At 42.9% G+C, this 16010-nt stretch overlaps 1 protein-coding gene across 3 annotated transcripts in view; it reads right to left on the reverse strand.

Annotated features, from left to right (window-relative positions):
• LOC139373668 (inositol 1,4,5-trisphosphate-gated calcium channel ITPR2-like) overlaps positions 1-16010 on the reverse strand; it is a 173009-nt gene that overhangs the window by 1902 nt on the left and 155097 nt on the right. For 2 of the 3 annotated variants that reach the window (XM_071114515.1, XM_071114495.1), the window contains exons 56-57: positions 9170-9331; positions 1912-5169 (exon numbers count right to left, since the gene is read on the reverse strand). In XM_071114515.1, the coding sequence (XP_070970616.1) occupies positions 5086-5169; positions 9170-9331 (246 nt within the window). In that variant the 3' untranslated portion in view covers positions 1912-5085. Of the gene's footprint in view, positions 1-1911; positions 5170-9169; positions 9332-16010 lie in introns of those variants that run through there. The other variant, XM_071114505.1, reaches the window with a different exon arrangement.

The following is a 16010-nucleotide window of genomic DNA, read 5'->3' on the forward strand; positions in this document are numbered from 1 at the left end:
ACATTATTTGAAAATACTTGTTTTTCTTTTGTCACACTGCAACACAAAAACACCTTTGTTTGTCACACTGCAACACAAAAACACCTTTGTTTGTCACACTGCAACACAAAAACACCTTTGTTTGTCACACTGCAACACAAAAACACCTTTGTTTGTCACACTGGAACATCTAAAACACCTTTGTTTGTCACACTGTAACACAAAAACACCTTTGTTTGTCACACTGCAACACAAAAACACCTTTGTTTGTCACACTGCAACACAAAAACACCTTTGTTTGTCACACTGCAACACAAAAACACCTTTGTTTGTCACACTGCAACACAAAAACACCTTTGTCACACTGGAATATCTAAAACACCTTTGTTTGTCACACTGCAACACAAAAACACCTTTGTTTGTCACACTGCAACACAAAAACACCTTTGTTTGTCACACTGGAACATCTAAAACAAATGCTTCCAACAACCATTCAATAAACCCAACATCCAAACATTAGTGTGGCTGAGTCCCAGAGGGGTTTCTGGCATAATGTCCTGTTTATTGTCCTACTAATATTGGGTGGGTTCGAGTTCACCCTGACAGAACAACACGTGACTTTGGGCAGGGACTGCCAGTGTCAAGAGACTCAAAGATGGCCGGTGTCCAATTGTGTCTAAGCTCACGTGCACACATCGTGTTGTTCTCATGCACAAAACATGTAGAATGTTCACTGTAGAACGGACAACGGAAATACAGTGTACCTGGCTCAATCCACTACTAGTGAACCCAGTCATAGTCATATGAGAGACTAAGAATTCTAAGAGTCATTCCAGCTAGTTCCTCAGAATCACAAGTGTACAGTAAGATACATTGACCTGGAAGTGGTTACTCATAACATTACATCAGTATGTTCTCAGACTATGAGCAGCACTAGACAGTGGAAAGACCGGAGCCGCACCTTACACACTACAGTTCTAGCTACTGTACAATACAGTAGTCCACTGGCAGGACAAGCCCAACAGAAGCAGGTACAAAACAGTACATTAACTATGGTGGTATCTGCCCTACCATTATAATTGTATGAGCAATATTTTTGAGAATGTATGACTGAAATTGTCCCCAGTTGCTCACATCATTGAAATAAAATAAAAAACAAAGCAGTGGATGTTTATGACTGTGCCATACAGTAGACAGATTCAGGGGTGGCAAGCCCCATCACCCCCTCCTAGCCTTCCCTTCCCTCCTTCCCCTCACCTCATAGTCGGAGCATTTCAGATATGCTGGACTTTCCCCTTCCTGCCTTGCTCAGTGACAGCTGTGGGTTATTATGACACCACGTGCAGCTCATTTTAACAGCTGTCTCACAGAGGCGGCATGAGCCAACACAGCCCCGCCAGAGTCAACACTAACAAAACATAACCGGGCCTTTCTGAACGTGAGCCCTGTCCTGTTTTTTTAGAAAACAATATAGCTCAGTAAGTGTATTATTTATTTTACAGATTATTTTGGTCATTTTTATTTTGTTATAACTCGACTGTATTCCTGCTGACCCAAAGTCAACATCAGGCATCTAATGTGTGTTAACTAGCTGTTCTTATCCAGTTAATTAGACGGAAGAAGCAGAATAGTTGCAGTGTGATCAGGGCTAATTAAAGCATGATGTTTACTGTGAGCGTTGATCAATTGCAGATAACCGCAGGATCTGACCATGAGGTGGATCGTGACACTGTAATGCCACTGAGTCAGTGGTGCTGTTAGGGGGGCTAAAGGTCCCATTCTGGGGTCATGATCTGTGTGTGTGTGGGTGTGTAGGTGGCCCACAACAGTAGGACAAACATGAATTTCAACCCCAAAACAACAATTATTCATCCCCAAGACGGCTGACTAAATACACAGAGACAGTGATCAACTCAAGGCAGAAACATCCAGTCTCATCTTATCATAGATTTATTACAATATAGCATCTGATCAACATAAAACACACTATCTGTTGACAGAAAAGTGTCAAAGGGCATTCCCCTCTGAAGTGCACACATACTGTCATGTGATTGTGGAAGATAAAAACTTTTACAGACATACACATTTTATACACAGATATTAAATTGAATTCCATGTGACTGAGTTACAAGAGTTAAAAACGACAACAGAAAATCACTTGACCAATTGGCAACAAATTTGGTATATAGCAACTATGAACTTCTTTAAACACAATATTTTCCAAGACTCTAGCTCAAACAACATGGCCACTATAAGCCAATGAGCTTGCATGATTGTTTTTACAGGAAACCTAACCATACTCTACAAGTTAGCTACACCCAGATCCCTGAGCGTGTGGCAAATTTCATCACTGAGTCAAACAGATCAAGAGGTATAATCAAGTGCCCCTGACAGTGCCACTTTGTAGTTGATCTAAATGTGCTTGCGTATGTTGAGTTTTGACAGTGTTTGGAACATGTGTATGAAGTTGGTACAATACACATATCTGTGTCTGATTTATATGCATTTATGTGCCAGGTCACACCCACTTAAATGTTTATTGGTCAGTAGCTGTCATGTTGTTTGAGTTGCTATCCTGGAAAATATTGCTTTGAGAGAACTTGGTACATAGAAACCATGTATCACGTTTCATGCAGATTGGTCATTCGATGCCAGATGAGTAGCGTTTTAAATGTTTATCAAAGAATTGGAAATGGTGGAAAATCCATAATGGAAAACCTTATGAGTCATTGAAGCAAATGTGTTCCTTGTGAGGAGAGGCACCTATGTACCACATTTCATGACTCTAGCTCAAACGGGGTAAGGGACATGACCTTTCAAAGTTTGCATCTTCAATCGCTTGTTATAACGCCACCATGAGGCCAATTGACATGGCATTGCTTGAGAGGGTGTGGGGCCCATGGGCCTTTACCATCACGCCAAATTGCACCTTCTTAGGCCTTACAGGAATGTGCATATTCATTTCCCTTGGCGGAAGAAGATGTATAATAATGAACGGCAACAAATACAATAGGGCTTCTCACAGCTTCACTGCTTGAACCCCTAACGAACCATAGAGAATGACCATTACAGTATGAGATGAGTTGATGCCTATGTCCCAAATAGCAATCTATTCTCCATCTATTGCCCTACTTTTGACCAGGGCCCAGAAGCACCTACTTGAGCCCTCTGGGCCCTGGTCAAAAGTAAGGCACTACATAGGAAACAGGGTGCCACACCACGATTACAGTATGATCAAACATCTCTATCAACATGAGTGAGTTACTAAGACTATCTACTGTATTGGACACAAGCACATGATTTTCAAAATCAGTCCTCCTGACTACATTCTGTACCAATATAGGATTTAAGACTCAAGGCATTTCAAGTAAATTCCGTACAGATAATCAGATCATCGTCACATACATTTTATTTTCATTCGGTTATTTATAGACTATGTACAATATGAAAAGAAAGTCATAATGCTGTTCAGGGATTGTATTATCACGGAGGACACTTCTCTGAGAGAAAAGGAGACAACACTTTACCTGAACTCGGCGTAAACATGCCGTGAAGCTTCATAGCATAAGGCTAAATACCACAATACATGTAAATATATATGTGTCATAACATTGGCATAGTATATCCTGGAGACCTGACACATGAAGCTTTATGACATGTTAATGAAACTGGTATGAAGCATTATGGCAGCGAGTTCAAGTAAAGTGTAAAACAAAAGGCAAAGTAACGTCGTATGCAAATCCGTTTCTCCAGTTGTACGTTAACATTTTTTAAAAGTGCAGGATATTGAGAACATTGACTATCACAGTCATAATGATTGAGATGACAAAGCAATGTTACCCCCCAAGGCAGCCAGGCGGTAAGGTGATCAATGTTACCCCCCAAGGCAGCCAGGCGGTAAGGTGATCAATGTTACCCCCCAAGGCAGCCAGGCGGTAAGGTGATCAATGTTACCCCCCAAGGCAGCCAGTCGGTAAGGTGATCAATGTTACCCCCCAAGGCAGCCAGGCGGTAAGTTGATCAATGTTACTCCCCAAGGCAGCCAGGCGGTAAGTTGATCAATGTTACCCCCCAAGGCAGCCAGGCGGTAAGGTGATGAATGTTACCCCCCAAGGCAGCCAGGCGGTAAGGTGATCAATGTTACCCCCCAAGGCTGCCAGTCGGTAAGGTGATCAATGTTACCCCTCAAGGCAGCCAGGCGGTAAGTTGATCAATGTTACCCCCCAAGCCAGCCAGGCGGTAAGGTGATCAACGTTCCATTTCTAATTCCAATGTATAAAAAATGTAATACTCCAGTTACGTTCACAAGTTAACAGGTCATATTAAAACATATCCAAAGAGAATAACCTGGTCCCACATCTGTTTGTGTGCTATTGCCAACTCCTATTATCATTGTCGTAGGAGTTGGTAAGACCACACAAACAGATCTGAGACCAGGCTAGGAAGAAAATACTTCACCTTAAAGTTACACGTACACCCTTTCCAAAGAGGGCCTATCAGTAATACAAGGAGCAGCCCCTTTCAAGTCCAAAGAGAACTGAACAACACCAACCAACCCAATGCACCTGACCTGCGTATAGCCCAGTCTGTCTTCATCTTAGTCTCAGACACAGTACACTGAGAATACAGAAGGAAGAGCGTGGCTGCCCACAGGACCACTGTACTTAACCTTTAACCCTTTCCCTTGACCTCCAGTCTGCAGGAGACTGCAATAGTGACACTGGCCAATGTGTGGCATGCCTGGCATCTCAGTCAGAGGCTCACTCATAGAGCAGCAGGACTGACATGGGATGATCAGAATGACTGGGCAGCTTGTGTTGTCCTAAAGGCAGACATCACTGTACTGTTCTATGTGAGAGGGTGATGCTGGGTGAGGAGTCAGTACACTGTCTAAGAACAAGGCACTGTTTGCTTTGAATACAAGGCACTGTTTGCTTTGAATACAAAGCACTGTTTGAGTAAATTATGCTTGTAGGCCAGTGGCTGCTGGCCCCATAAATCGGATACTATTGTGTGGGTGTGTGTGTGTACTGTATGCACATTGTGTGTGTGGCCCCTTTGTGTACCTCCAGCAGTTTTCTCTGTTAGCAGGGGGACCCAGGCCCCTCAGTGTGCTGGGATGTGGTGGTTGTTGACCCCAGCAGGCCCCAGGAAGCCCATCATCTGTTTATTCTTCCTCTGCTCTGTCATCTGGGGAGAAGAGAAGGAAATAATAACTTATTCAATATAAACTACACACAGTGTTGCCAGTTTGGGCAGTTTTCAATTCAATCTGGCAACATTGAGTTTAGACAGTCAGCCCAGGTTACACCTACAGTAATCTTGAAACCGAGAACCAGATCTTGGCTTCACTAGTTTGCCTACATTTCTTGCAATTTGTCAGATAGACCACATTTCAATTTAGGAACTAATGTCCAAAGGAGTCCATTTGAGATGGTTTCCATTATTAGAGGATAACCTTTCACCATCTTTAGTTTACAGTACATAACATCTTGATATTCATCATTGGTGAGAATAAACACCATGTACCGGTATCTTTAATCTCTTGTACTGAAGACCTGGCTCAGCGCTCAGCTTTCACACGTCTGGACAAAGCCTCTGTTCTTAACCCTGAACAATGTGGGAATTTGACTATAGGGATAGGGAGGGCTAGATTGAACAGAATAAATATTAAATACATATTAAAAGCATATTGCATGGTAGCAATTGAAAGGGAACAGTTTGGAGATGATAGGGAAATTATTAAACCAAAGTTGAGGACAACAATTAACCTGACAAGACAATCCAAACATTACCCTGTTGATTTTAGGTGCATTTTACATTTACTGTACTTTTTGTCTGATTTGTTGATAATGAAATCTGAAAATAATCTGGATACATTCAGTAACATGATAAGAATATTCATGAAAAATGTGGGGTAGGTGCACCGTGCAACATAAGGCAAAAAAAGGGTTTGAGTGAGAGGACTAACTGGTCTCTCCAAGTGGCCACACACCTCTTCAAAGTGTGCACAATACAAAATAGTTGTTTTGTTTGGCACAATCCTGCATCCCCGCCATTACACAATTACTGCTTTTGTTTACGCAATCCAAAAAAACGTCCCATTATAAATAACAATATGGGCATCATGTTCAATCTAGGTCAGGTCAGCATCTTGTTCTATTGCCAACATGACTAGCTAAGTTCTAAAATATGATCTTACAGTGTTTGAACTGCCTTGTGAAAGCCTATTCAGAGAAACAGATGGTCATTTTGATGAGCATAGAAAGAAGTGATGGAGTGCATTCAGGTGTGTGTTCCGCAGCAAATTTTCTTCACAATAAACAAACACAGGCTCATTCTGTTCAGAACAACCCAAGGTATGTTCTGTACATCAAACATATGTGACCATAAACATTGACACTGTATATGACCGTAAGCATTTCACTGTTAGTCTACACCTGTTGTTTACGAAGCATGTGAGAAAACAATTTGATATGACATGAGTTATTGATATGGATATGTGAAGAGCAAATTTGGACATCTGCTGTTTGGCTTGTTTGTATGACATCAAAGCAGTATTTATTATAATCCTCAACGACTCATCTTTCAAAATAAAATCAGCAAAAAAAGAAACGTCCCTTTAAAAAGGACCCTGTCTTTCAAGGATAATTCGTAAAAATCCAAATAACTTCAAAGATCTTCATTGTAAAGGGGTTAAACACTGTTTCCCATGCTTGTTCAATGAACCATAAACAATTAATGAACAAGCACCTGTGGAACGGTCGTTAAGACTAACAGCTTACAGAGACGGTGGGCAATTATGGTCACAGTTAAGAAAACGTAGGACACTAAAGAGACCTTTCTACTGACTCTGAAAAACAACAAAATAATGATGCCCAGGGTCCCTGCTCATCTGCGGGAACGTGCCTTAGGCATGCTACAAGGAGTCATGAGGACTGCAGATGTGGCCAGGGCAATAAATTGCAATGTCTGTACTGTGAGACGCCTAAGACAGCGCTACAGGGAGACAGGCTGGACAGCTGATCGTCCTCCCGGTGGCAGACCACGTATAACAACACCTGCACAGGATTGGTACATCCGTACATCACACCTGCGGGACAGGTACAGGATGGCAACAACAACTGCCCGAGTTACACCAGGAACGCACAATCCCTCCATCAGTGCTCAGACTGTCTGCAATAGGCTGAGAGAGGCTGGACTGAGGGCTTGGAGGCCTGTTGTAAGGCAGGTCCTCACCAGACATCACTGGCAACAACGTCGCCTATAAAAAACCCACCGTCGCTGGACCAGAAGGGACTGGCAAAAAGTGCTCTTCACTGACGAGTCGCGGTTTTGTCTCACATGGGGTGATGGTCGGATTTGCGGTTATCGTCGAAGGAATGAGCGTTATACGGAGGCCTGTACTCTATCTCCCCAGAAATGTTTGGGAACTTGCAGGTGCCTTGGTAGAAGAGTGGGGTAACATCTCACAGCAAGAACTGGCAAATCTGGTGCAGTCCATGAGGAGATGCACTGCAGTACTTAACACAGCTGGTGGCCAGACCAGATACTGACTGTTACTTTTGATTTTGACACACCCCTTTGTTCAGGTACACATTATTCAATTTCTGTTAGTCACATGTCTTTGGAACTTGTTCAGTTTATCTCTCAGTTGTTGAATCTTATGTTCTCACAAATATTTACACATGTTAAGTTTGCTGAAAATAATCACAGTTGACAGTGAGAGGACGTTTCTCTTTCTGCTGAGTTTACATAAGAGTCCTCTTAATTCACAGCATTTTCTTCACACAGACAAAACATTTGAAAAAGTTGCCCAATTAGCAGGAGGGATGGGGGCAACTTCTTGTCGCGTGAGGTGCTCAAGCTCAGATCTTCTGTCAGTCAAAACCCATACAGAAATGTGAAGTGCAAAGCCTGAGCTCTGACTTCATGTATAGCATGTTACTGTAGAGCCACTGCGCTCCACTTTAGGGACTTATCAGTGCCCAAATCTGTTGTTTTCATTCTGTATACAGGTACGAGTGTAAAGGGCCAATTAGCCTCGATTTCCTGTCCTCCATATTCTCCCTGCTCTATGTAATATTTCAGAAACAATTGTCTGACTTGACTCCTTAATAACTCTCCTAGGTAAACACAGTAATGTCTGTGACAACATGAACACCAGCACTTTGATTGTTCTGCCCACATATGAGGAATCGGAACCACATCAACACATGACTCAAGTCCTGTTCTAGCTCTGTTTTTACAGTGAACTTCTCTTCCTGAGTATAAAAGGGCTGTGTTTCACAAACCACATCCATGAGTTCCAGCTCACTTTTTTACCAAGGTTGTTATTTTCTCTATCTGAAGTTTGTCACTCACTCACTCACTCACTCACTCACTCACTCACTCACTCACTCACGGCAGCAGAACAGGAACACACAAGGAGAGGCATGTGACTGCCTTGAGATCACATGCAGGAGAGGCAGGTGATGGTGTCGTGATGATCGGGTGATGGGGAGTGATGAGATCTGTCACACTACTTACACAACTAGTTAGCCCAAGGTCAGGGAGGGAAATTGCCTTGTACATAAAGGCATGATAACCTCAGAGAAAATGACAAGTGCATGTGAACGTGCAGGAATGATAGGCCATTGTGATGTGAGTGAGTAGTCCCGTGGTGATCTGTGCCTTGGGATGTCATGAAGGAGTTGAGAGCCTCTTGGTCAGAGAGGAGAGAGAGATGGCTGTATGGTTGAGCATTGAAACACAGGGTTGCTGATTTCAATCCCTGGTTAAAAAGATATGTACTGGAATCAAATGTAACTTTGGATATTACACTGAGTTAAAGATAATGGAAGGCTGAATGCATAGATCTGGTCCTCAAGGGCCACAGTGGATGCTTCTGAACTTTTAAAGGGATAGAAATGAAGAAAGTGTGGGAAAAAAAACTCTGAACAATCAATGAAATCCATTGATCAGTTATGTGCTAGGGACACCCACAAAATCAACAGGACGGTGGCCCTCAAATACTGACCGGTCTTCATAAGGCACCAAGCACTCAAACATGGACTGAAACGGGGAACGCCTATTTGGACTTATCCAATAGGAAGCGCTCAAACATTACGTGCCACAATGAACATGACACCGAGTTGTGCGGCCCTGTTCAGTGTCTAAATGAATGCCTTGTTCAACGACAGTAACGTACCTGATCCTTTAGCTCAGACAGCTGGGAGGACAGCAGGGACACCAGTGTGACGGTGCTGTCCAGTTTCTCCTGCAGGGAGCGCATCTCGTTCTGCTCGCCGTCCCCTTCGCTGCTCACCAGGGACATGGCCCGCATCCGGGGGAACCAGTCCAGGTTCTTCTCCTGGAGATAGAGAGAGGGGGAGGGAGAAAGAGAGGGTAGATTCATGTATTTACATAGCAGATTCAAAGTTAAAACCAGAGGGAGAGAGAGGGTAAGAAATGGGGAAAAAAAGGGGGAAAACCAAAGAGGAGAGGAAAAGTGTGAAGGCTATACAGTGCATTCAGAAAGTATTCAGACACCTTCACCTTTTCCACATTTTGTTACGATAAAGCCTTATTGTAACATTAGGTTGTTATTTTCCCCCTCATCAATCTACACACAATACACCATAATGATAAAGCAAAAACAGTTTTTTTGAAAATGTTGCATAAAGCTGAAATCACATTTACATAAGTATTCAGACCGTTTACTCAGTACTTTGTCTTCTTGGGTATGACGTTACAAGCTTGGCACACCTGTACTTGGTAAGTTTCTCCCATTATTCTCTGCAGATCCTCTCAAGCTCTGTCATGTTGGATGGGGAGCGTCGCTGCACAGCTATTTTCAGGTCTCTCCAGAGATGTTCGATTGGCTTCAAGTCCGGGTTCTGGCTGGACCACTCAAGGACATTCAGAGACTTGTCCCAAAGCCACTCCTGCATTGTCTTGGCTGTGATTTTAGGGTTGTTGTCCTGTTGGAAGGTGAACCTGAGCCCTCTGGAGCAGATTTTCATCAAGGATCTCTCTGTACTTCACCATTCATCTTTCCATTTATCCTGACTAGTCTTCCAGTCTTGGAAGGTTCTCCCATCTCCATAGAGGAACTCTGGAGCTCTGCCAGAGTGGCCACCGGGTTCTTGGTCACCTCCCTGACCATGGCCCTTCTCCCGGCCAAACTGAGCAATTGGGGGAGGTTACCTTGGTGGTCTTGGTGGTTCCAAACTTCTTCCATTTAAGAATGGAGGTCACTGTATTCTTGGGGACCTTCAATGCTGCAGAAATGTTTTGGTACCCTTCCCCAAATCTGTGCCTCGACACAATCCTGTCTCCGAGCTCTACAGATAATTCCTTCGACCTCATGGCTTGGTTTTTGCTCGGATACGCACTGCCAACTGTGGGACCTTATATGGAAAGGTGTGTGCCTTTCTAAATCATGCTCAATCAATTGAATTTACCACAGGTGGACTCCAATCAAGTTGTATAAACATCAAGGATGATCATTGGAAACAGGATCCACCTGACCTCAATGTTGAGTCTCATAGCAAAGGGTCTGAATAATTATGTAACTGAGGTATTTCTGTTTTTAATTTTTAATAAATTAGCAAAAATTTCCAAAAACCTGTTTTCACTTTGTCATTATTGTGTAGATGGATGAAAAATGAATTTAATCTATTTTAGAATAAGGCTGTAACGTAACAAAATGTTTAAAAAGTCTAGGGGTCTAAATACTTTCCAAAGGCACTGTACAAAGACAGAGGCAGGCTGACTGACAGAGAGATGAGGGAGCCAGGAAAAGAATGTGAAAGAGAGGAAGGCGGGATGGGGAGCAGTACATCCGTGGGAACCAATGTTGGATATAAACTCTGGATTGCTGATGCTATTTATTGGCCAATGAGGGCTTGAAGCCACCGGTTGGCCATATTGGCACTTTCCAGAAACCCCTTCAAACATTCAACCTCCAGCTGCGTACCCCCTCTAGCACCAGGGTCAGCACACACGCAAATGTTGTTTTTTGCCATCATTGTAAGCCTGCCACACACACACTATACAATACATTTATTAAACATAAGAATGAGTGTGAGTTTTTGTCTTAACCCGGCTCGTGGGAAGTGACAAAGAGCGCTTAGGACCAGGGCACAAATAATAATAATCAATAATTTTGCTCTTTATTTAACCATTTTACATATAAAACCTTATTTGTTCATTGAAAATTGTGAATTCTTCACCACAGATTAATGAGAAGGGTGTGCTTGAAAGGATGCAATGTTGAGTTGTATTTGAGACTCTCTCCATCTTAAATAATTTTCCACACACAGTCTGTGCCTGTATTATGTTTTCATGCTAGTGAGGTCTGAGAATCCACCCTCACATAGGTACGTGGTTGCAAAGGGCATCAGTGTCTTAACAGCGCGATTTGCCAGGGCAGGATACTCAGAGCAGCCCAATCCAGAAATCTGTCAGTGGCTTCTGATTAAATTCAATTTTCACAGAACCGCTTGTTGCAATTTCGATGAGGCTCTCTTGTTCAGATATCGGTAAGTGGACTGGAGGCAGGGCATGAAAGGGATAACGAATCCAGTTATTTATGTCATCCATTTCGGGAAAGTACCTGCGTAATTGCACACCCAACTCACTCAGGTGCTTCGTTATATCACATTTGACATTGTCCGTAAGCTTCAGTTCATTTGCACACAAAAAAATCATATGTGTGTTGTCCTTGTTAATGCAGACAGAGAAGCGCTCCAACTTCTTAATCATAGCCTCAATTTTGTCCCGCACATTGAATATAGTTGCGGAGAGGCCCTGTAATCCTAGATTCAGATCATTCAGGCAAGAAAAACATCACCCAGATAGGCCAGTCGTGTGAGAAACTCGTCATCATGCAAGCGGTCAGACAAGTGAAACTTATGGTCACTAAAGAAAACTTTAAACTAGTCTCTCATTTAAAAAAAATGTGTCAATACTTTGCCCCTTGATAACCAGCGCACACCTGTATGTTGTAAAAGCGTTACATGATCGGTGCCCATATCATTCCGTAGTGCAGAAAATACATGAGAGTTCAGGGGCCTTGCTTTAACAAAGTTAACCATTTTCACTGTAGTGTCCAAAATGTATTTCAAGCCATCAGGCATTCCCTTGGCAGCAAGAGCCTCTCGGTGGATGCTGCAGTATACCCAAGTGGTATCAGGAGCAACTGCTTGCACGCGCATTACCACTCCACTATTTCTCCCCGTCATGGCTTTTGCGCCATCAGTACAGATACCAACACATCTCGACCACCAAAGTCCATTTGATGTCACAAAGCCATCCAGTACTTTAAAAATATCCTTTCCTGTTGTCCTGGTTTCCAGTGGTTTGCAGAAGAGGATGTCTTCCTTAATTGACCCCCCTTTAAACATAATGGACATATACCTGGAGCTGTGCCAGACCCGCCAAGTCTGTTGGCTCATATTGCTGTAACAAGCGAGAATTCACTGGCTTGTATGCGAAGCAGTAATTGTTTCAAAACATCTCCTGCCATGTCACTGATGCGTCATGAAACAGTGTTGTTTGATGAAGGCATCCTGTCCTGTGATGATCTGAAGGATCAGGTTACAGTGGGTCTGAGATTGGAATGTAAACTGTGGAACACAGAGAAACCCTTGGACATCAAAAGTTTGAATTATTAAACAATATTTATATTTTTGAGAATGTGGGAGTGGCCCGTGGACACTTAAGGGACAGTCATGACGAGTGTGTTTCATTTGGTGATCTCATGAAGGACAGGAAACCTACATTACTGTATCTCTGTTTGTGTACACTAATCAATTATCAGGTTTACATCTAAATGTTGTGAAACAAATGTGATTACATATGAAACTATTTGTGAAAAGATTAAATGTGATGTTTGCCTTCTAAATGAGAGCATGGATTGTCATATAAAGGGTAACTAGTCAGTGGCCACGCCCCCGTGAGCCCAGACAACACGTTAGGCGTCATAGAACTGCCCCTACTTCCACAGAGTATAAAACCCACTTCCTACAAAATGTACATTAAGTCAGAGAACGCTGGGACGAAGTCCCCACGTTGAAACGGTTACCACTCTATAGGCCCAGGAAACCAGACAGTGTGTAGTGTTGGCTACACGGCTGGAAATGGTTCAACTCTGAGACTATCGATCACCAAAGAATAAGAGCAAATCCTAGACGTAGAATTACTAGTCTACAGCTGTAAATGACATAAATCTAGTACGAGAATATCGACAAATGCAGAAGCATCTATTCTATGCAAGGACCATCTGTACGCCTGACATAACCATTACAACAGACAATATCCAGAGCTGCTGAGAAAGCAACAACCACGAAAGACATTGTGACTCCTGGGGAAGTTAACCAGAGACTATCTGATGAACTCACTCTCCAGTAGATGGACCGGCGTTTCCAACAGAGAAGACAATGACATACGGGTGTAAATATATACATTGCAATAATTTTCAAATGAGCAGCCGTTCATGTGCAAAGGATTAGCATTTCAATTAATATAATTATCAACTGTGTGCAGTGAATACATTTTGTCTTTCCCGCTCTATCTGCCCCCCACCCCCTTTCCATTGTCTACCAAGCCATCATACTGGTTTAGCCCAATAGGGACTTATAAATGTATTGTGTTAGTAACCAATAATTATATTGTTTGTTATGTAATTCTAGTTAGTTAGTTAGTCAATTTGTATATTGCTGATTCATTATGGAGACTAGCGTTCGTGCCGATAACCAAGAATTTTACGACGTTTAGGATGAGACTGACTAAGGTAAAGATTAATAATCATTAATTGAAGACTGCAATTGATAAGATATTAAAATATCTGAAGAGTTATATTCAGGAAATTATAACTGAACATTTTCCCGTGGTGCCCCGACTTCCTAGTTAATGAATGTTTACGTTTACAAATCACAAAATTATTAAACCTAGAGAACTGATTTGATATAAATAAGTCTTCGCATTTAATGATAGTCCAGACACGACACTCACCATATAAGACGCTTCTAGTACCTTTTTAATAATGGTATCTGTTGCTTTTATACATGTCTTACTACTCGAAAGTCTTAATTCTCGCTCAAAAAACTCCTCTGGCTTATTTTTCAAATTGGCATGGTTTGTTTCTAAATGTCCGCACAAGAGTGAAGGTTTCATCGAGTTGTGAGATAGTACTTTTGCACATATAACACACTATGGCTGAGGAAAGGCACTCCTCCCAATATAAGTGAGCCCCAAATCAATGTAGTTCTCATCATATTTGCGCCTCTTTGATGGTCCAATGTCCCTGCCTGATGTTTGGTGCTTTTTTACAGGGGCAGTAGCTTTTTGGCTGCATCAGATTCACAACTGTCAGTGTCCATGCTAGCTGGGCTAACAACAAATGTAGAATTACTGATGATAGCATTGGATGTGCTCGTGGAAGCAGAACAACTTGTGTCGTCGACAGGTGCAGGTGTGGTACTGCTGGTAGCAGTAGTACTACCAGTAGAGCTGGTTTGCGTCTCTATGGACGCGAGCCTTACATTTTTTTTTAATAACCATTTATCAATTTTCGAGCAAACGGAATGAGCAGCAGCTACGTCTGGCTACATTCGGACTGTTGGAATTCCCACAACATTGTGTTGTTATTTCGCTGAACACTAGATTCAGATTTTATTTTAGGCAATGAAAAGAGGCTACTCAGGAAAGAAAAAAAACTCACCCAAATGTATAGCCCCATTGGAAAATATAAACTCAGCAAAAAAAGAAATCTGTTTTTCAGGACCCTGTCTTTTAAAGATCATTCGTAAATATCCAAATAACTTCACAGATCTTCGTTGTAAAGGGTTTAAACACTGTTTCCCATGCTTGTTCAATGAACCATAAACAATTAATGAACATGCACCTGTGTAACAGTCGTTAAGACACTAACAGCTTACAGACGGTAGGCAATTAAGGTCACAGTTATGAAAACTTAGGACACTAAAAGAGGCATTTCTACTGACTCTGTAAAAACACCAAAAGAAAGATTCCCAGGGTCCCTGCTCATCAGCGTGAATGTGCCTTAGGCATGGTACAAGGAGTCATGAGGACTGCAGATGTGGCCAGGGCAATAAATTACAATGTCCATACTGTGAGATGCCTAAGAGAGTACTAAAGGGAGACGGGACGGACAGCTGATCGTCCTCCCAGCGGCAGATTACGTGTAACACCTGCACAGGATCATTACATCCAAACATCACACCAGCGGGACAGGTACAGGATGGCAACAACAACTGCCCGAGTTACACCAGGAACGCACAATCCCTCCATCAGTGCTCAGACTGTCCACAATAGGCTGAGAGAGGCTGGACTGAGGGCTTGTAGGCCTGTTGTAAGGCAGGTCCTAACCAGACATCACCGGCAACAATGTCACCTATGGGCACAAAACCACAGTCACTGAACCAGACAGGACTAGCAAAAAGTGCTCTTCTCCGATGAGTGACGATATTGTCTCACCAGGGGTGATGGTTGGATTCGTGTTTATTGTCGAAAGAATGAGCGTTACACAGAGGCCTGTACTCTGGAGCGGGATCGATTTCGAGGTGGAGGGTCCGTCATTGTCTGGGGTGGTGTGTCACAGCATCATCGGACTGAGCTTGTTGTCATTGCAGGCAATCTCAACACTGTGCGTACAGGGAAGACATCCTCCTCCCTCATGTTGTACCCTCCCTGCAGGCTCATCCTGACATGACCCTCCAGCATGACAATGCCACCAGCCATACTGCTCGTTCTATGCATGAGTTTCTGCAAGACAGGAATGCCAGTGTTCTGCCATGGCCAGTGAAGAGCCCGGATCTCAATCCCATTGAGCACGTCTGGGAACTGTTGGATCAGAGGGTGAGGGCTAGGGCTATTTCCCCCAGAAATGTCCCGGAACTTGCAGGTGCCTTGGTGGAAGAGTTGGGTAACATCTCACAGCAAGAACTGGCAAATCTGGTGCAGTCCATGAAGAGGAGATGCACTGCAGTACTTAATGCAGCTGGTGGCCACACCAGATACTGACC

The sequence above is a fragment of the Oncorhynchus clarkii genome, chromosome 2 (genome assembly GCF_045791955.1).
Source record: "Oncorhynchus clarkii lewisi isolate Uvic-CL-2024 chromosome 2, UVic_Ocla_1.0, whole genome shotgun sequence".
Taxonomy (NCBI): domain Eukaryota; kingdom Metazoa; phylum Chordata; class Actinopteri; order Salmoniformes; family Salmonidae; genus Oncorhynchus; species Oncorhynchus clarkii.